The following is a 20356-nucleotide window of genomic DNA, read 5'->3' as shown; positions in this document are numbered from 1 at the left end:
GGATTCCCCCCTGTCTGTCTGGTGTTTTGGTCAGTCTGGGAGCGGTGACTGATGGTGAGATTCCCCCCTGTCTGTCTGCTGTTTTGGTCAGTCTGGGAGCGGTGACTGATGGTGGGATTCCCCCCTGTCTGTCTGGTGTTTTGGTCAGTCTGGGAGCGGTGACTGATGGTGAGATTCCCCCCTGTCTGTCTGCTGTTTTGGTCAGTCTGGGAGCGGTGACTGATGGTGAGATTCCCCCCTGTCTGTCTGGTGTTTTGGTCAGTCTGGGAGCAGTGACTGATGGTGGGATTCCCCCCTGTCTGTCTGCTGTTTTGGTCAGTCTGGGAGCGGTGACTTTTGGTGGGATTCCCCCCTGTCTGTCTGGTGTTTTGGTCAGTCTGGGAGCGGTGACTGATGGTGAGATTCCCCCCTGTCTGTCTGGTGTTTTGGTCAGTCTGGGAGCAGTGACTGATGGTGGGATTCCCCCCTGTCTGTCTGCTGTTTTGGTCAGTCTGGGAGCGGTGACTTATGGTGGGATTCCCCCCTGTCTGTCTGGTGTTTTGGTCAGTCTGGGAGCGGTGACTGATGGTGAGATTCCCCCCTGTCTGTCTGGTGTTTTGGTCAGTCTGGGAGCGGTGATTGATGGTGGGATTCCCCCCTGTCTGTCTGGTGTTTTGGTCAGTCTGGGAGCAGTGACTGATGGTGGGATTCCCCCCTGTCTGTCTGCTGTTTTGGTCAGTCTGGGAGCGGTGATTGATGGTGAGATTCCCCCCTCTGTCTGTCTGCTGTTTTGGTCAGTCTGGGAGCGGTGACTGATGGTTGGATTCCCCCCTGTCTGTCTGGTGTTTTGGTCAGTCTGGGAGCAGTGACTGATGGTGAGATTCCCCCCTGTCTGTCTGCTGTTTTGGTCAGTCTGGGAGCGGTGATTGATGGTGAGATTCCCCCTGTCTGTCTGCTGTTTTGGTCAGTCTGGGAGCGGTCACTGATGGTGAGATTCCCCCCTGTCTGTCTGGTGTTTTGGTCAGTCTGGGAGCGGTCACTGATGGTGAGATTCCCCCCTGTCTGTCTGGTGTTTTGGTCAGTCTGGGAGCGGTCACTGATGGTGAGATTCCCCTCTGTCTGTCTGGTGTTTTAGTCAGTCTGGGAGCGGTGATTGATGGTGAGATTCCCCTCTGTCTGTCTGTTGTTTTGGTCAGTCTGGGAGCGGTCACTGATGGTGAGATTCCCCTCTGTCTGTCTGGTGTTTTGGTCAGTCTGGGAGCGGTGATTGATGGTGAGATTCCCCCCTGTCTGTCTGGTGTTTTGGTCAGTCTGGGAGCGGTCACTGATGGTGAGATTCCCCTCTGTCTGTCTGGTGTTTTGGTCAGTCTGGGAGCGGTCACTGATGGTGAGATTCCCCCCTGTCTGTCTGGTGTTTCGGTCAGTCTGGGAGCAGTGACTGATGGTGAGATTCCCCCCTGTCTGTCTGGTGTTTTGGTCAGTCTGGGAGCGGTGACTGATGGTGAGATTCCCCCCTGTCTGTCTGGTGTTTTGGTCAGTCTGGGAGCGGTCACTGATGGTGAGATTCCCCCCTGTCTGTCTGGTGTTTTGGTCAGTCTGGGAGCGGTCACTGATGGTGAGATTCCCCCCTGTCTGTCTGGTGTTTTGGTCAGTCTGGGAGCGGTGATTGATGGTGAGATTCCCCTCTGTCTGTCTGGTGTTTTGGTCAGTCTGGGAGCGGTCACTGATGGTGAGATTCCCCCCTGTCTGTCTGGTGTTTTGGTCAGTCTGGGAGCAGCAATGGCGGTGTTCATTACCCACAAGGCCGCGCGGCTCGGAAAGCGGTCCGCCCGCGGCCCCGGTGCACTCTGGGGAGACGGTCAGAGGCTCCGTCACGGAGAGAGAGAGAAGGAGAAAGAGAGAGAGGAGAGAGAGAGAGAGGAGGACAGGTGAGGGGGAGAGAGAGGAGGACAGGTGAGGGGGAGAGAGAGGAGGACAGGTGAGGGGGAGAGAGAGGAGGACAGGTGAGGGAGAGAGAGGAGGACAGGTGAGGGGGAGAGAGAGGAGGACAGGTGAGGGGGAGAGAGAGGAGGGCAGGTGAGGGGGAGAGAGAGGAGGACAGGTGAGGGGGAGAGAGAGGAGGACAGGTGAGGGGGAGAGAGAGGAGGACAGGTGAGGGGGAGAGAGAGGAGGACAGGTGAGGGGGAGAGAGAGGAGGACAGGTGAGGGGGAGAGAGAGGAGGACAGGTGAGGGAGAGAGAGGAGGGCAGGTGAGGGGGAGAGAGAGGAGGACAGGTGAGGGGGAGAGAGAGGAGGGCAGGTGAGGGGGAGAGAGAGGAGGACAGGTGAGGGGGAGAGAGAGGAAGACAGGTGAGGGGGAGAGAGAGGAGGACAGGTGAGGGGGAGAGAGAGGAGGACAGGTGAGGGGGAGAGAGAGAGGAGGACAGGTGAGGGGGAGAGAGAGGAGGACAGGTGAGGGGGAGAGAGAGGAGGACAGGTGAGGGGGAGAGAGAGGAGGACAGGTGAGGGGGAGAGAGAGGAGGACAGGTGAGGGGGAGAGAGAGGAGGACAGGTGAGGGGGAGAGAGGAGGAAAGGTGAGGGGGACAGGTGAGGGGGAGAGAGAGGAGGACAGGTGAGGGGGAGAGAGAGAGGACAGGTGAGGGGGAGAGAGAGGAGGACAGGTGAGAGAGAGAGAGAGGAGGACATGTGAGGGGGAGAGAGAGTAGGACAGGTGAGGGGGAGTGAGGAGGACAGGTGAGGGGGAGAGAGAGGAGGACAGGTGAGAGAGAGAGAGAGGAGGACAGGTGAGGGGGAGAGAGAGAGGAGGACAGGTGAGGGGGAGAGAGAGGAGGACAGGTGAGGGGGAGAGAGAGGAGGACAGGTGAGGGAGAGAGAGGAGGACAGGTGAGGGGGAGAGAGAGGAGGACAGGTGAGGGGGAGAGAGAGGAGGACAGGTGAGGGGGAGAGAGAGGAGGACAGGTGAGGGGGAGAGAGAGGAGGACAGGTGAGGGGGAGAGAGAGGAGGACAGGTGAGGGGGAGAGACAGGAGGACAGGTGAGGGGGAGAGAGAGAGGAGGACAGGTGAGGGGGAGAGAGAGGAGGACAGGTGAGGGGGAGAGAGGAGGAAAGGTGAGGGGGACAGGTGAGGTGGAGAGAGAGGAGGACAGGTGAGGGGGAGAGAGAGGAGGACAGGTGAGGTGGAGAGAGAGGAGGACAGGTGAGGGGGTGAGAGAGGAGGACAGGTGAGGGGGAGAGAGAGGAGGACAGGTGAGGGGGAGAGAGAGGAGGACAGGTGAGAGGGAGAGAGGAGGACAGGTGAGGGGGAGAGAGAGGAGGACAGGTGAGGAGAGAGAGAGGAGGACAGGTGAGGGGGAGAGAGAGGAGGACAGGTGAGGAGAGAGAGAGGAGGACAGGTGAGGGGGAGAGAGGAGGACAGGTGAGGTGGTGAGAGAGGAGGACAGGTGAGGAGAGAGAGAGGAGGACAGGTGAGGGGGAGAGAGTGGAGGACAGGTGAGGAGAGAGAGAGGAGGACAGGTGAGGGGGAGAGAGAGGAGGACAGGTGAGGGGGAGAGAGAGGAGGACAGGTGAGGGGGAGAGAGAGGAGGAGGACAGGTGAGGGGGAGAGAGAGGAGGACAGGTGAGGAGAGAGAGAGGAGGACAGGTGAGGGGGAGAGAGAGGAGGACAGGTGAGGAGAGAGAGAGGAGGACAGGTGAGGGGGAGAGAGAGGAGGACAGGTGAGGAGAGAGAGAGGAGGACAGGTGAGGGGGAGAGAGAGGAGGACAGGTGAGGAGAGAGAGAGGAGGACAGGTGAGGGGGAGAAAGAGGAGGACAGGTGAGGGGGAGAGAGAGGAGGACAGGTGAGGTGGAGAGAGAGGAGGACAGGTGAGGAGAGAGAGAGGGGGACAGGTGAGGGGAGAGAGAGGAGGACAGGTGAGGGGGAAAGAGAGGAGGACATTTGAGGAGAGAGAGAGGAGGACAGGTGAGGGGGAGAGAGTGGAGGACAGGTGAGGGGGAGAGAGGAGGACAGGTGAGGGGGTGAGAGAGGAGGACAGGTGAGGGGGAGAGAGAGGAGGACAGTTGAGGGGGAGAGAGGAGGACAGGTGAGGGGGAGAGAGAGGAGGACAGGTGAGGGAGAGAGAGGAGGACAGGTGAGGAGGAGAGAGAGGAGGACAGGTGAGGGGGAGAGAGAGGAGGACAGGTGAGGGGGAGAGAGAGGAGGACAGGTGAGGGGGAGAGAGAGGAGGACAGGTGAGGGGGAGAGAGAGGAGGACAGGTGAGGAGAGAGAGAGGAGGACAGGTGAGGAGAGAGAGAGGAGGACAGTTGAGGGGGAGAGAGAGGAGGACAGGTGAAGAGAGAGAGAGGAGGACAGGTGAGGGGGAGAGAGAGGAGGACAGGTGAGGGGGAGAGAGAGGAGGACAGGTGAGGGGGAGAGAGAGGAGGACAGGTGAGGGGGAGAGAGAGGAGGACAGGTGAAGAGAGAGAGAGGAGGACAGGTGAGGAGAGAGAGAGGAGGACAGGTGAGGGGGAGAGAGAGGAGGACAGGTGAGGGGGAGAGAGAGGAGGACAGGTGAGGGGGAGAGAGAGGAGGACAGGTGAGGGGGAGAGAGAGGAGGACAGGTGAGGAGAGAGAGAGGAGGACAGGTGAGGGGGAGAGAGAGGAGGACAGGTGAGGGAGAGAGAGAGGAGGACAGGTGAGGGGGAGAGAGGGAAGGCCAGGTGAGGGGGAGAGAGAGGAGGACAGGTGAGGGTGAGACAGAGCGGAGGACAGGTGAGGGTGAGAGAGGAGGACAGGTGAGGGGGAGAGAGAGAGGAGGACAGGTGAGGGGGAGAGAGAGGAGGACAGCTGAGGTGGAGAGAGAGGAGGAGGACAGGTGAGGGGGAGAGAGAGGAGGTCAGGTGAGGGAGGGAGAGGAGGAAAGGTGAGGGGGAGAGAGAGGAGGACAGGTGAGCGGGAGAGAGACGGTTGGCCAGAGGGAGAGGGTCTGAGACTGACTGACTGAGTGAGTGAGTGAGTGAGTGTGTGCGAGTGAGTGTGCGACTGTGTGTGTGAGTCAGTGTGAGATCGTGACAGTGGATGTGATTGTGAGATTGAGCGAGTGTGAGATTGTGTGTGTGAGAGACTGACGGTGAGTGTGTGAGCAGGGGGAGGGAGAGAGTGGGAGGGAGGGAGGGAGAGAGAGCGGGAGGGAGGGAGGGAGAGTGGGAGGGAGGGAGGGAGAGAGAGCGGGAGGGAGGGAGGGAGGGAGAGAGAGCGGGAGGGAGGGAGGGAGAGCGGGAGGGAGGGAGGAAGAGTGGGGAGTGAGTGTTTATGTGAGAGTGGGAGGGAGGGAGGGAGAGGGGGAGTGAGTGTGTATGTGAGAGTGGGAGGGAGGGAGGGAGAGGGGGGAGTGAGTGTGTATGTGAGAGTGGGAGGGAGGGAGGGAGAGGGGGGAGTGAGTGTGTATGTGAGAGTGAGAGGGAGGGAGGGAGAGGGGGGAGTGAGTGTGTATGAGAGAGTGGGAGGGAGGGAGGGAGAGGGGGGAGTGAGTGTGTATGTGAGAGTGGGAGGGAGGGAGGGAGAGGGGGGAGTGAGTGTGTGTGTGAGAGTGGGAGGGAGGGAGGGAGAGGGGGGAGTGAGTGTGTGTGTGAGAGTGGGAGGGAGGGAGGGAGAGGGGGGAGTGAGTGTGTATGTGAGAGTGGGAGGGAGGGAGGGAGAGGGGGGAGTGAGTGTGTGTGTGAGAGTGGGAGGGAGGGAGGGAGAGGGGGGAGTGAGTGTGTATGTGAGAGTGAGAGGGAGGGAGGGAGAGGGGGGAGTGAGTGTGTATGTGAGAGTGGGAGGGAGGGAGGGAGAGGGGGGAGTGAGTGTGTGTGTGAGAGTGGGAGGGAGGGAGGGAGGAAGGGAGAGGGGGGAGTGAGTGTGTGTATGAGAGTGGGAGGGAGGGAGGGAGAGGGGGGAGTGAGTGTGTGTGTGAGAGTGGGAGGGAGGGAGGGAGAGGGGGGAGTGAGTGTGTATGAGAGAGTGGGAGGGAGGGAGGGAGAGGGGGGAGTGAGTGTGTGTATGAGAGTGGGAGGGAGGGAGGGAGAGGGGGGAGTGAGTGTGTGTGTGAGAGTGGGAGGGAGGGAGGGAGAGGGGGGAGTGAGTGTGTATGAGAGAGTGGGAGGGAGGGAGGGAGAGGGGGGAGTGAGTGTGTATGTGAGAGTGGGAGGGAGGGAGGGAGAGGGGGGAGTGAGTGTGTATGTGAGAGTGGGAGGGAGGGAGGGAGGGAGAGGGGGGAGTGAGTGTGTATGTGAGAGTGGGAGGGAGGGAGGGAGAGGGGGGAGTGAGTGTGTATGAGAGAGTGGGAGGGAGGGAGGGAGAGGGGGGAGTGAGTGTGTATGTGAGAGTGGGAGGGAGGGAGTGAGAGGGGGGAGTGAGTGTGTGTGTGAGAGTGGGAGGGAGGGAGGGAGGGAGAGGGGGGAGTGAGTGTGTATGTGAGAGTGGGAGGGAGGGAGGGAGAGGGGGGAGTGAGTGTGTATGTGAGAGTGGGGAGGGAGGGAGGGAGAGGGGGGAGTGAGTGTGTATGTGAGAGTGGGAGGGAGGGAGGGAGGGAGAGGGGGGAGTGAGTGTGTATGTGAGAGTGGGAGGGAGGGAGGGAGAGGGGGGAGTGAGTGTGTATGAGAGAGTGGGAGGGAGGGAGGGAGAGGGGGGAGTGAGTGTGTATGTGAGAGTGGGAGGGAGGGAGGGAGAGGGGGGAGTGAGTGTGTATGTGAGAGTGGGAGGGAGGGAGGGAGAGGGGGGAGTGAGTGTGTGTGTGAGAGTGGGAGGGAGGGAGGGAGAGGGGGGAGTGAGTGTGTGTGTGAGAGTGGGAGGGAGGGAGGGAGGGAGAGGGGGGAGTGAGTGTGTATGTGAGAGTGGGAGGGAGGGAGGGAGAGGGGGGAGTGGGTGTGTATGTGAGAGTGGGAGGGAGGGAGGGAGAGGGGGGAGTGGGTGTGTATGTGAGAGTGGGAGGGAGGGAGGGAGAGGGGGGAGTGAGTGTGTGTGTGAGAGTGGGAGGGAGGGAGGGAGGGAGAGGGGGGAGTGAGTGTGTATGTGAGAGTGGGAGAGAGGGAGGGAGAGGGGGGAGTGGGTGTGTATGTGAGAGTGGGAGGGAGGGAGGGAGAGGGGGGAGTGAGTGTGTATGTGAGAGTGGGAGGGAGGGAGGGAGAGGGGGGAGTGAGTGTGTATGTGAGAGTGGGAGGGAGGGAGGGAGAGGGGGGAGTGGGTGTGTATGTGAGAGTGGGAGGGAGGGAGGGAGAGGGGGGAGTGAGTGTGTGTGTGAGAGTGGGAGGGAGGGAGGGAGGGAGAGGGGGGAGTGAGTGTGTATGTGAGAGTGGGAGAGAGGGAGGGAGAGGGGGGAGTGAGTGTGTATGTGTGAGTGGGAGGGAGGGAGGGAGAGGGGGGAGTGAGTGTGTATGAGAGAGTGGGAGAGAGGGAGGGAGAGGGGGGAGTGAGTGTGTATGAGAGAGTGGGAGGGAGGGAGGGAGAGGGGGGAGTGAGTGTGTATGAGAGAGTGGGAGGGAGGGAGGGAGAGGGGGGAGTGAGTGTGTATGAGAGAGTGGGAGGGAGGGAGGGAGAGGGGGGAGTGAGTGTGTGTGTGTGAGAGTGGGAGGGAGGGAGGGAGAGGGGGGAGTGAGTGTGTGTGTGAGAGTGGGAGGGAGGGAGGGAGAGGGGGGAGTGAGTGTGTATGTGAGAGTGGGAGGGAGGGAGGGAGAGGGGGGAGTGAGTGTGTATGTGAGAGTGGGAGGGAGGGAGGGAGAGGGGGGAGTGAGTGTGTGTGTGAGAGTGGGAGGGAGGGAGGGAGAGGGGGGAGTGAGTGTGTGTGAGAGTGGGAGGGAGGGAGGGAGAGGGGGGAGTGAGTGTGTATGTGAGAGTGGGAGGGAGGGAGGGAGAGGGGGGAGTGAGTGTGTGTGTGAGAGTGGGAGGGAGGGAGGGAGAGGGGGAGTGAGTGTGTGTGTGAGAGAGTGGGAGGGGAGGGAGGGAGAGAGGGGGGAGTGAGTGTGTATGTGAGAGTGGGAGGGAGGGAGGGAGAGGGGGGAGTGAGTGTGTATGTGAGAGTGGGAGGGAGGGAGGGAGGGAGAGGGGGGAGTGAGTGTGTATGTGAGAGTGGGAGGGAGGGAGGGAGAGGGGGGAGTGAGTGTGTATGAGAGAGTGGGAGGGAGGGAGGGAGAGGGGGGAGTGAGTGTGTATGTGAGAGTGGGAGGGAGGGAGGGAGAGGGGGGAGTGAGTGTGTGTGTGAGAGTGGGAGGGAGGGAGGGAGAGGGGGGAGTGAGTGTGTGTGTGAGAGTGGGAGGGAGGGAGGGAGAGGGGGGAGTGAGTGTGTATGTGAGAGTGGGAGGGAGGGAGAGGGGGGGAGTGAGTGTGTATGTGAGAGTGGGAGGGAGGGAGGGAGAGGGGGGAGTGAGTGTGTGTGTGTGAGTGGGAGGGAGGGAGGGAGAGGGGGGAGTGAGTGTGTGTGTGAGAGTGGGAGGGAGGGAGGGAGAGGGGGGAGTGAGTGTGTGTGTGAGAGTGGGAGGGAGGGAGGGAGAGGGGGGAGTGAGTGTGTATGGGAGGGAGGGAGAGGGGGGAGTGAGTGTGTATGTGAGAGTGGGAGGGAGGGAGGGAGAGGGGGGAGTGAGTGTGTATGTGAGAGTGGGAGGGAGGGAGGGAGAGGGGGGAGTGAGTGTGTATGTGAGAGTGGGAGGGAGGGAGGGAGAGGGGGGAGTGAGTGTGTGTGTGAGAGTGGGAGGGAGGGAGGGAGAGGGGGGAGTGAGTGTGTATGTGAGAGTGGGAGGGAGGGAGGGAGAGTGGGGAGTGAGTGTTTATGTGAGAGTGGGAGGGAGGGAGGGAGAGGGGGGAGTGAGTGTGTGTGTGTGAGTGGGAGGGAGGGAGGGAGAGGGGGGAGTGAGTGTGTGTGTGAGAGTGGGAGGGAGAGAGGGAGAGGGGGGAGTGAGTGTGTATGTGAGAGTGGGAGGGAGGGAGGGAGAGGGGGGAGTGAGTGTGTGTGTGAGAGTGGGAGGGAGAGAGGGAGAGGGGGGAGTGAGTGTGTATGTGAGAGTGGGAGGGAGGGAGGGAGAGGGGGAGTGAGTGTGTATGTGAGAGTGGGAGGGAGGGAGGGAGAGGGGGGAGTGAGTGTGTATGTGAGAGTGGGAGGGAGGGAGGGAGAGTGGGGAGTGAGTGTTTATGTGAGAGTGGGAGGGAGGGAGGGAGAGGGGGGAGTGAGTGTGTGTGTGTGAGTGGGAGGGAGGGAGGGAGAGGGGGGAGTGAGTGTGTATGTGAGAGTGGGAGGGAGGGAGGGAGAGGGGGAGTGAGTGTGTATGAGAGAGTGGGAGGGAGGGAGGGAGAGGGGGGAGTGAGTGTGTGTGTGAGAGTGGGAGGGAGGGAGGGAGAGTGGGGAGTGAGTGTGTATGTGAGAGTGAGAGGGAGGGAGGGAGAGGGGGGAGAGAGTGTGTGTGTGAGAGTGGGAGGGAGGGAGGGAGAGGGGGGAGTGAGTGTTTATGTGAGAGTGGGAGGGAGGGAGGGAGAGGGGGGAGTGAGTGTGTGTGAGAGTGGGAGGGAGGGAGGGAGAGGGGGGAGTGAGTGTGTATGAGAGAGTGGGAGGGAGGGAGGGAGAGGGGGGAGTGAGTGTGTGTGTGAGAGTGGGAGGGAGGGAGGGAGAGGGGGGAGTGAGTGTGTGTGTGAGAGTGGGAGGGAGGGAGGGAGAGGGGGGAGTGAGTGTGTGTGAGAGTGGGAGGGAGGGAGGGAGAGGGGGGAGTGAGTGTGTATGTGAGAGTGGGAGGGAGGGAGGGAGAGGGGGGAGTGAGTGTGTATGAGAGAGTGGGAGGGAGGGAGGGAGAGGGGGGAGTGAGTGTGTATGTGAGAGTGGGAGGGAGGGAGGGAGAGGGGGGAGTGAGTGTGTATGAGAGAGTTGGAGGGAGGGAGGGAGAGGGGGGAGTGAGTGTGTGTGTGAGAGTGGGAGGGAGGGAGGGAGAGGGGGGAGTGAGTGTGTATGAGATAGTGGGAGGGAGGGAGGGAGGGAGAGGGGGGAGTGAGTGTTTATGTGAGAGTGGGAGGGAGGGAGGGAGAGGGGGGAGTGAGTGTGTGTGTGAGAGTGGGAGGGAGGGAGGGAGAGGGGGGAGTGAGTGTGTGTGTGAGAGTGGGAGGGAGGGAGGGAGAGGGGGGAGTGAGTGTGTATGTGAGAGTGGGAGGGAGGGAGGGAGAGGGGGGAGTGAGTGTGTGTGTGAGAGTGGGAGGGAGGGAGGGAGAGGGGGGAGTGTGTGTGTGTGTGAGAGTGGGAGGGAGGGAGGGAGAGGGGGGAGTGAGTGTGTGTGTGAGAGTGGGAGGGAGGGAGGGAGAGGGGGGAGTGAGTGTGTATGTGAGAGTGGGAGGAAGGGAGGGAGGGAGAGGGGGGAGTGAGTGTGTATGTGAGAGTGGGAGGGAGGGAGAGAGAGCGGGAGGGAGGGAGGGAGAGTGGGAGGGAGGGAGGGAGAGAGAGCGGGAGGGAGGGAGGGAGGGAGAGAGAGCGGGAGGGAGGGAGGGAGAGCGGGAGGGAGGGAGAGGGGGGAGTGAGTGTGTATGAGAGAGTGGGAGGGAGGGAGGGAGAGTGGGGAGTGAGTGTTTATGTGAGAGTGGGAGGGAGGGAGGGAGAGGGGGGAGTGAGTGTGTATGTGAGAGTGGGAGGGAGGGAGGGAGAGGGGGGAGTGAGTGTGTATGTGAGAGTGGGAGGGAGGGAGGGAGAGGGGGGAGTGAGTGTGTATGTGAGAGTGAGAGGGAGGGAGTGAGAGGGGGGAGTGAGTGTGTATGTGAGAGTGGGAGGGAGGGAGGGAGAGGGGGGAGTGAGTGTGTGTGTGAGAGTGGGAGGGAGGGAGGGAGAGGGGGGAGTGAGTGTGTATGAGAGAGTGGGAGGGAGGTAGGGAGGGAGAGGGGGGAGTGAGTGTGTATGTGAGAGTGAGAGGGAGGGAGGGAGGGAGAGGGGGGAGTGAGTGTGTATGTGAGAGTGGGAGGGAGGGAGAGGGGGGAGTGAGTGTGTATGTGAGAGTGGGAGGGAGGGAGGGAGAGGGGGGAGTGAGTGTGTATGTGAGAGTGGGAGGGAGGGAGGGAGAGGGGGGAGTGAGTGTGTATGAGAGAGTGGGAGGGAGGGAGGGAGAGGGGGGAGTGAGTGTGTGTGTGAGAGTGAGAGGGAGGGAGGGAGAGGGGGGAGTGAGTGTGTATGTGAGAGTGGGAGGGAGGGAGGGAGAGGGGGGAGTGAGTGTGTATGTGAGAGTGGGAGAGAGGGAGGGAGAGGGGGGAGTGAGTGTGTATCTGAGAGTGGGAGGGAGGGAGGGAGAGGGGGGAGTGAGTGTGTGTGTGAGAGTGAGAGGGAGGGAGGGAGAGGGGGGAGTGAGTGTGTATGTGAGAGTGGGAGGGAGGGAGGGAGAGGGGGGAGTGAGTGTGTGTGTGAGAGTGGGAGGGAGGGAGGGAGGGGGGGAGTGAGTGTGTATGTGAGAGTGGGAGGGAGGGAGGGAGAGGGGGGAGTGAGTGTGTATGTGAGAGTGGGAGGGAGGGAGGGAGAGGGGGGAGTGAGTGTGTATGTGAGAGTGGGAGGGAGGGAGGGAGAGGGGGGAGTGAGTGTGTGTGTGAGAATGGGAGGGAGGGAGGGATAGGGGGGAGTGAGTGTGTGTGTGAGAGTGGGAGGGAGGGAGGGAGAGGGGGGAGTGAGTGTGTATGTGAGAGTGGGAGGGAGGGAGGGAGAGGGGGGAGTGAGTGTGTATGTGAGAGTGGGAGGGAGGGAGGGAGAGGGGGGAGTGAGTGTGTATGTGAGAGTGGGAGGGAGGGAGGGAGAGGGGGGAGTGAGTGTGTATGTGAGAGTGGGAGGGAGGGAGGGAGAGGGGGGAGTGAGTGTGTATGTGAGAGTGGGAGGGAGGGAGGGAGAGGGGGGAGTGAGTGTGTATGTGAGAGTGGGAGGGAGGGAGGGAGAGGGGGGAGTGAGTGTGTGTGTGAGAATGGGAGGGAGGGAGGGATAGGGGGGAGTGAGTGTGTGTGTGAGAGTGGGAGGGAGGGAGGGAGAGGGGGGAGTGAGTGTGTATGTGAGAGTGGGAGGGAGGGAGGGAGAGGGGGGAGTGAGTGTGTATGTGAGAGTGGGAGGGAGGGAGGGAGAGGGGGGAGTGAGTGTGTATGTGAGAGTGGGAGGGAGGGAGGGAGAGGGGGGAGTGAGTGTGTATGTGAGAGTGGGAGGGAGGGAGGGAGAGGGGGGAGTGAGTGTGTATGTGAGAGTGGGAGGGAGGGAGGGAGAGGGGGGAGTGAGTGTGTATGTGAGAGTGGGAGGAAGGGAGGGAGGGAGAGGGGGGAGTGAGTGTGTATGTGAGAGTGGGAGGGAGGGAGGGAGAGGGGGGAGTGAGTGTGTGTGAGAGTGGGAGGGAGGGAGGGAGAGGGGGGAGTGAGTGTGTGTGTGAGAGTGGGAGGGAGGGAGGGAGAGGGGGGAGTGAGTGTGTGTGTGAGAGTGGGAGGGAGGGAGGGAGAGGGGGGAGTGAGTGTGTATGAGAGAGTGAGAGGGAGGGAGGGAGAGGGGGGAGTGAGTGTGTATGTGAGAGTGGGAGGGAGGGAGGGAGGGAGAGGGGGGAGTGAGTGTGTATGAGAGAGTGGGAGGGAGGGAGGGAGAGGGGGGAGTGAGTGTGTGTGAGAGTGGGAGGGAGGGAGGGAGAGGGGGGAGTGAGTGTGTATGAGAGAGTGGGAGGAAGGGAGGGAGGGAGAGGGGGGAGTGAGTGTGTGTGTGAGAGTGGGAGGGAGGGAGGGAGAGGGGGGAGTGAGTGTGTATGTGAGAGTGGGAGGGAGGGAGGGAGAGGGGGGAGTGAGTGTGTGTGAGAGTGGGAGGGAGGGAGGGAGAGGGGGGAGTGAGTGTGTATGAGAGAGTGGGAGGAGGGAGGGAGGGAGAGGGGGGAGTGAGTGTGTATGTGAGAGTGGGAGGGAGGGAGGGAGAGAGAGGGGAGGGAGGGAGGGAGAGTGGGAGGGAGGGAGGGAGAGGGGGGAGTGAGTGTGTATGTGAGAGTGGGAGGGAGGGAGGGAGAGGGGGGAGTGAGTGTGTATGAGAGAGTGGGAGGGAGGGAGGGAGAGAGAGCGGGAGGGAGGGAGGGAGAGTGGGAGGGAGGGAGGGAGAGAGAGCGGGAGGGAGGGAGGGAGAGGGGGGAGTGAGTGTGTATGTGAGAGTGGGAGGGAGGGAGGGAGAGGGGGGAGTGAGTGTGTATGAGAGAGTGGGAGGGAGGGAGGGAGAGAGAGCGGGAGGGAGGGAGGGAGAGTGGGAGGGAGGGAGGGAGAGAGAGCGGGAGGGAGGGAGGGAGAGGGGGGAGTGAGTGTGTATGTGAGAGTGGGAGGGAGGGAGGGAGAGAGAGCGGGAGGGAGGGAGGGAGAGTGGGAGGGAGGGAGGGAGAGAGAGCGGGAGGGAGGGAGGGAGAGGGGGGAGTGAGTGTGTATGAGAGAGTGGGAGGGAGGGAGGGAGAGGGGGGAGTGAGTGTGTGTGTGAGAGTGGGAGGGAGGGAGGGAGAGGGGGGAGTGAGTGTGTATGAGAGAGTGGGAGGGAGGGAGGGAGAGGGGGGAGTGAGTGTGTCTGTGAGAGTGGGAGGGAGGGAGGTGGAGGGGGGAGTGAGTGTGTATGTGAGAGTGGGAGGGAGGGAGGGAGAGGGGGGAGTGAGTGTGTATGAGAGAGTGGGAGGGAGGGAGGGAGAGGGGGGAGTGAGTGTGTATGTGAGAGTGGGAGGGAGGGAGGGAGAGGGGGGAGTGAGTGTGTGTGTGAGAGTGGGAGGGAGGGAGGGAGAGGGGGGAGTGAGTGTGTATGAGAGAGTGGGAGGGAGGGAGGGAGAGGGGGGAGTGAGTGTGTATGTGAGAGTGGGAGGGAGGGAGGGAGAGGGGGGAGTGAGTGTGTGTGTGAGAGTGAGAGGGAGGGAGGGAGAGGGGGGAGTGAGTGTGTGTGTGAGAGTGGGAGGGAGGGAGGGAGAGTGGGGAGTGAGTGTGTATGTGAGAGTGGGAGGGAGGGAGGGAGAGGGGGGAGTGAGTGTGTATGTGAGAGTGGGAGGGAGGGAGGGAGGGAGAGGGGGGAGTGAGTGTGTATGTGAGAGTGGGAGGGAGGGAGGGAGAGGGGGGAGTGAGTGTGTATGAGAGTGGGAGGGAGGGAGGGAGAGGGGGGAGTGAGTGTGTATGTGAGAGTGGGAGGGAGGGAGGGAGAGGGGGGAGTGAGTGTGTATGTGAGAGTGGGAGGGAGGGAGGGAGAGGGGGGAGTGAGTGTGTTTGTGAGAGTGCGAGGGAGGGAGGGAGAGCGGGGAGTGAGTGTGTATGTGAGAGTGGGAGGGAGGGAGGGAGAGGGGGGAGTGAGTGTGTGAGAGTGGGAGGGAGGGAGGGAGAGGGGGGAGTGAGTGTGTATGTGAGAGTGGGAGGGAGGGAGGGAGAGGGGGGAGTGAGTGTGTATGTGAGAGTGGGAGGGAGGGAGGGAGAGGGGGGAGTGAGTGTGTTTGTGAGAGTGGGAGGGAGGGAGGGAGAGCGGGGAGTGAGTGTGTATGTGAGAGTGGGAGGGAGGGAGGGAGAGGGGGGGAGTGAGTGTGTGAGAGTGGGAGGGAGGGAGGGAGAGGGGGGAGTGAGTGTGTGTGTGAGAGTGGGAGGGAGGGAGGGAGAGGGGGGAGTGAGTGTGTGTGAGAGTGGGAGGGAGGGAGGGAGAGGGGGGAGTGAGTGTGTATGAGAGAGTGGGAGGGAGGGAGGGAGAGGGGGGAGTGAGTGTGTATGTGAGAGTGGGAGGGAGGGAGGGAGAGGGGGGAGTGAGTGTGTATGTGAGAGTGGGAGGGAGGGAGGGAGAGGGGGGAGTGAGTGTGTGTGAGTGGGAGGGAGGGAGGGAGAGGGGGGAGTGAGTGTGTGTGTGAGAGTGGGAGGGAGGGAGGGAGAGGGGGAGTGAGTGTGTGTGTGAGAGTGGGAGGGAGGGAGGGAGGGAGAGTGAGTGTGTATGTGAGAGTGGGAGGGAGGGAGGGAGAGGGGGGAGTGAGTGTGTCTGTGAGAGTGAGAGGGAGGGAGGGAGAGGGGGGAGTGAGTGTGTATGTGAGAGTGAGAGGGAGGGAGGGAGAGGGGGGAGTGAGTGTGTGTGTGAGAGTGGGAGGGAGGGAGGGAGAGGGGGGAGTGAGTGTTTATGTGAGAGTGGGAGGGAGGGAGGGAGGGAGAGGGGGGAGTGAGTGTGTGTGTGAGAGTGGGAGGGAGGGAGGGAGGGAGAGGGGGGAGTGAGTGTGTGTGAGAGAGTGGGAGGGAGGGAGGGAGAGGGGGGAGTGAGTGTGTGTGAGAGTGGGAGGGAGGGAGGGAGAGGGGGGAGTGAGTGTGTGTGAGAGAGGGAGGGAGGGAGGGAGAGGGGGGAGTGAGTGTGTATGTGAGAGTGGGAGGGAGGGAGGGAGAGGGGGGAGTGAGTGTGTATGTGAGAGTGGGAGGGAGGGAGGGAGAGGGGGGAGTGAGTGTGTGTGTGAGAGTGACAGAGTGAAGGAAGGCAGGGGGAGGGAGTGGGTGAGATCACAGCCAAGATAAAGTTGCATTCGAAAGCTACAAAGAGACTGATCCTGGTCTGAATGGGATGAGCTCGGAGGAGAGATGAGAGAAACTTAAATTTCAGAGTTTTGAAAAAAGGCGCAAACTTAATATCAATCAGAAAAGAATAAAGGGACTTTTTTCATGCAGCGAGTTATTAAGAAATCCCCTTTTCAAAACCAGTGGTGGACACAGAGTCCAGAATCGCTTTGATGAAGCCGTCTCTCTGTGGGGAGCGCACTCACACCTGAGTCCGAGGTTATCAGTTCAACTCCCACTCCAGACACTTGACCAGATAATCCTGGCTCACACTCCAGTGCAGGACTGAGGGAGCACTGCACTGTCGGAGGAGCAGGACTGAGGGAGTGCTGCACTGTGGGAGGGGCAGTACTGAGGGAGCGCTGCACTGTCGGAGGGGCAGGACTGAGGGAGTGCTGTACTGTGGGAGGGGCAGTACTGAGGGAGCGCTGCACTGTGGGAGGGACAGTACTGAGGGAGCGCTGTACTGTGGGAGGGGCAGTACTGAGGGAGCGCTGTACTTTCTGAGGGACAGTGCTGAGGGAGCACTGCACTGTCGGAGGGGCAGTACTGAGGGAGTGCTGCACTGTCGGAGGGGCAGTACTGAGGGAGCGCTACACTGTCGGAGGGGCAGTCCTGAGGGAGTGCTGCACTGTCGGAGGGGCAGTACTGAGGGAGTGCTGCATTGTCGGAGGGGCAGTACTGAGGGAGCGCTGTACTTTCTGAGGGACAGTGCTGAGGGAGCACTGCACTGTCGGAGGGGCAGTACTGAGGGAGTGCTACACTGTCGGAGGGGCAGTCCTGAGGGAGTGCTGCACTGTCGGAGGGGCAGTACTGAGGGAGTGCTGCATTGTCGGAGGGGCAGTCCTGAGGGAGTGCTACACTGTCAGAGGTGCTGTGTTTCAGATGAGGCATTAATCCGAGACCCCGTCTGCGCTCTCAGTTGAACGTAAAAGATTCCACGGCACTATTTCGAAGAAGAGCAGGGGAGTTCTCCCCGGGCACCGTACACGGGGGTGTGACTTACCCATCAATATCCCATCGTGTACAGTTGCCTTGGCAGCAGATAAAGATATAGAATCATAGATTGATACAGAGCAGAAGGAGGCCGTTCGTCCCATCGTGCCTGTACTGGCTCTTTGAAAGAGCTATCCAATTAGTCCCATTCCCCTGCAAATTTCCCCCCTTCATGTATTTATCCAATTCCCTTTTGAAAAGCAATCTGCTTCCACCACCCTTTCAGGCAGTGCATTGCAGATCAGAACAACTCGCTGCATGAAAATATATTTCCTCATGTCGCCTCTGGTTCTTTTGCCAGTTATCTTCAACCTGCGACCCTTCTGCCAGTGGAAACGGTTTCTCCTTATTTGCTCGATCAAAACCCTGCATAATTTTGAACACCTCCACCAAATCTCCCCTTCACCTTCTCTGCCCTGAGGAGAACAACCCCAACCTCTGGACAGCCCCGCATCCCTGGTACCATTCTCGTCAAACCTCCTCTGCGCCCTCTCCAAGGCCTTGACATCCTTCCTAAAGTGTTCATTTGTTTCATTTGTTTCTCAGTTTTGGAGGAGACGCGAGGAGTCGAAGGACCCAGCTGAGCCCCCTTGGTGAGTGGTGGGATGGAAAAGCCACCCGTTCTCCGAGACAGTCCGTGCAAGGTGTCGGCATTGGTTGGATTTGGAGAGGGGCAGCTGTTGACAACGAAGAGACGTTCTCCTGCCTTGTCCAACTAGCCCGGACCCAGTGTGGGGGGTGGAGCATTGGCATTGCCTGGCAATTGAGTTGTCCTGTTGAACTCGTCCTCCTCTGATCTTCAGCAAGGGAAATGCATCCGGAGTAGGGGCTCTTTCGTGCCCAGGATTTGGGCAGCGTGCTTTGCCTGAGATCCACTGCCCTCGCTGCCTCGTCCTTTGTGCGGAGTCTCCTGTTGCTCATTTTCCACCCTCGCCTCCCCCCAAAGTGCGGAGTCTTGTTCCTCGTCGCAAGGGCAGGAGGGAGAATGGATCCGCAAACCGCTGTTTCCCCGCCCTCCGACCTGCCAGGGGGCGAGCGCGCCCCCCGGGGGGACAAGAGGGTGCAGTGTCCCGACTGCGGGAAGATGTTCAGCCGCCCCTCCAACCTCAAGATCCACCGCTACATCCACCTGGGGCAGAAGCAGTTCCAGTGCCCGACCTGCGGCAAGGCCTTTGCCCAGCCCTCCGGCCTGCGCCAGCACCAGCGGGTACACTCCGGTGACAAGCCCTTCACCTGCCCCGTGTGCCACAAGGCCTTCGCCTGGCTCTACGCCATGCGCCAGCACCAGCGTCTCCACACTGGCGAGAAGCCCTTCGCCTGCCCGGTGTGCCACAAGGCCTTTGCCCGCTCCTCCGACCAGCTGGTCCACCAGCGCATCCACATGAGGGAGAAGCCCTACCGCTGCTTGGCCTGCCCCATGAGCTTCGTCCGCTCCTCCTCGCTACTGATGCACCAGCGGGTCCACACCGGCATGAAGATCTACAAGTGCCCCATTTGCGCCAAGATGTACAGCCACCTGTCACCCTTCTCCACGCACAGGTGCTGCCACTCCGGGGAAAGCTCCGACAGATCTCCGGCCCAGGCGAAGACCCCTGGTCCCAACGGGGACCCTTCACCTTCCTCCTCTTCCTCCCCCCGCCCACCGAAGCAGCACCTGTGCTCGGTGTGCGGGAAGAGCTTCTCCCGGCCGTACAGCCTCACCGTCCACCGGCGCGTCCACACCGGCGAGCGGCCCTACAAGTGCACGCTGTGCGACCAGGCCTTCGCCCGCGCCTACAGCTTCCTGAACCACCAGCGCCTGCACAGCGGGGACAAGGCCTACAAGTGCTCGATGTGCGGGAAGGCCTTCCTCCGCTCGACGGCCCTCCTGGTCCACGAGCGCATCCACTCAGAGTGGCCTCGGCGGGCCTTCAGCCGGCGGTCGCAGCTGTTCCGGCGCCGTGCGGCGAGGTCCGGTTCGACCCCTCCCCCACCCGCCTCCGGTCACTCGGTTACCCCTCCGACCTCTCGCGGGATCGGCGCGCCCTCTGAGGGGAGGAGCTCTCCAAATGCTGGGCGTGTGAGAAGGACTTCACCTCGTCTCCTGAAACGTCACCAGACGCAGGAGTAGAAATCCAACTTGGGCGGCAGCGCATCAGCCACCCGTTATACGCCCGGCCCGATATTGGGTTCCATTGGCTATACCGCCCGTTATACGCCCGGCCCGATATTGGGTTCCATTGGCTATACCACCCGTTATACGCCCGGCCCGATATTGGGTTCCATTGGCTATACCGCCCGTTATACACCCGGCCCGATATTGGGTTCCATTGGCTATACCGCCCGTTATACGCCCGGCCCGATATTGGGTTCCATTGGCTATACCGCCCGTTATACGCCCGGCCCGATATTGGGTTCCATTGGCTATACCGCCCGTTATACGCCCGGCCCGATATTGGGTTCCATTGGCCATACTGCCCGTTTCACGCTTCCGCTCGAGATGGATTTCTGCCCCACAATATATAAACCATAGTTTCTCAGCTTCAACTCTCCCAACTCGTTGACTGCTGCCAAGAGGTACAACCTTCACAGGAGACATTGCAGCCAGGAAGCTTCTGACACAAGCAACAAGAGAACATGTTCGAAAGAAGGACAGAAAAAGAACTTGCATTTATTTAAAGCACCTTTCATGACCTCAGGATGTTCCAAAGTGCCTCACAGAAAATGAAATACTTTTTAACGTGTCGTCACTGCTGTCGGCAAATGCAGCAGCCAATTTGTGCACAGGTGCGGGGTTCAGGGTGAGGGGAAGGTGAGGGGTGAGGGGTGAGGGGTGAAGGGAAGGTGAGGGGTGAGGGGTTCAGGGTGAGGGGCTCAGGGTGAGGGGCTCAGGGTGAGGGGTTTAGGGTGAGGGGCTCAGGGTGAGGGGTTCAGGGTGAGGGGAAGGTGTGGGCTTCAGGGTGAGGGGTTCAGGGTGAGGGGTTCAGGGTGAGGGGCTTCAGGGTGTGGGGTTCAGGGTGAGGGGTTCAGGGTGAGGGGCTCAGGGTGAGGGATTCAAGGTGAGGGGCTCAGGGTGAGGGGTTCAGGGTGAGGGGTTCAGGGTGTGGGGCTCAGGGTGAGGGGTTCAGGGTGAGGGTTTCAGGGTGAGGGGCTCAGGGTGAGGGGTTCAGGGTGAGGGGTTCAGGGTGAGGGGTTCAGGGTGAGGGGCTCAGGGTGAGGGGCTCGGGGTGAGGGTTCTGGGTGAGGGGAGGGTGAGGGGTTCAGGGTGAGGGGCTCAGGGTGAGGGGTTCAGGGTGAGGGGTTCAGGGTGAGGGGTTCAGGGTGAGGGGTTCAGGGTGTGGGGTTCGGGGTGAGGGGAATGGGGTAAGAATCCCGGAGAGTGGAAGGTCTCATTAAGACTGTGTTTGGCCTCGAGCTCACTAACTGTAACCTTGCTTCAAGCTGTTTAATTATGGGATGCTCAATACTGCCTACAAACAGTTTCAAAGTCCGGTGGATTAGAGCGGGTTACTTGAATTAACCATTGCTTACCAGCATAATAAATATGTATCAAATATCTGTAAAATGAGTGTTTTGGATGATTTAACCCCTCGCACACCTCCCCCTCTCAGGCTAATGTGCAATATTGTTGTCCAGAGCTCTGGTTAGTCCCCATCTGGAGTACTATCTTGTGTTGTGGACACTGCAGCTCAGGAAGGATATATTGGCCTTGGAGGGGGTGCAGTGCAGATTCCCCAGAATGATACAGTGGAACCTGCTTAGTTGCAATCGTTTGGGACAACATCGCAAATTGCGATGAAACGGAAATTTTTATAAAGCGGGAAGCAACAAAAATGAAGGCTGGTCTGGTGCACAACAATTTTTATTTGTCTGGATTTCTTCCAACATCTTGCTGAAGGCTGAAGG

The 20356-nt window shown here is 60.7% G+C and overlaps 1 protein-coding gene across 1 annotated transcript; it reads left to right on the top strand.

Moving 5' to 3' along the window:
• The first annotated feature begins 1854 nt into the window (after positions 1–1854).
• Positions 1855–19254, top strand: LOC137310404 (zinc finger protein ZFP2-like). The gene is made up of 2 exons (XM_067978237.1): positions 1855–1907; positions 17018–19254. The coding sequence occupies exon 2, from the start codon at positions 17457–17459 to the stop codon at positions 18579–18581; it is 1125 nt and encodes a 374-aa protein (XP_067834338.1). The 5' UTR covers positions 1855–1907; positions 17018–17456; the 3' UTR covers positions 18582–19254.
• The last annotated feature ends 1102 nt before the right edge of the window (positions 19255–20356 follow it).

This window comes from Heptranchias perlo, unplaced genomic scaffold (assembly GCF_035084215.1).
Source record: "Heptranchias perlo isolate sHepPer1 unplaced genomic scaffold, sHepPer1.hap1 HAP1_SCAFFOLD_252, whole genome shotgun sequence".
In the NCBI taxonomy this organism is placed as follows: Eukaryota; Metazoa; Chordata; class Chondrichthyes; order Hexanchiformes; family Hexanchidae; genus Heptranchias; species Heptranchias perlo.
This window is presented reverse-complemented; position numbering and strand designations above follow the sequence as displayed.

What these genes read in the sequence shown, in the direction of transcription:
- LOC137310404 (XM_067978237.1), top strand. Translation starts at nt 17,457, where the DNA reads ATGGATCCGCAAACCGCTGTTTCCCCGCCCTCCGACCTGCCAGGGGGC.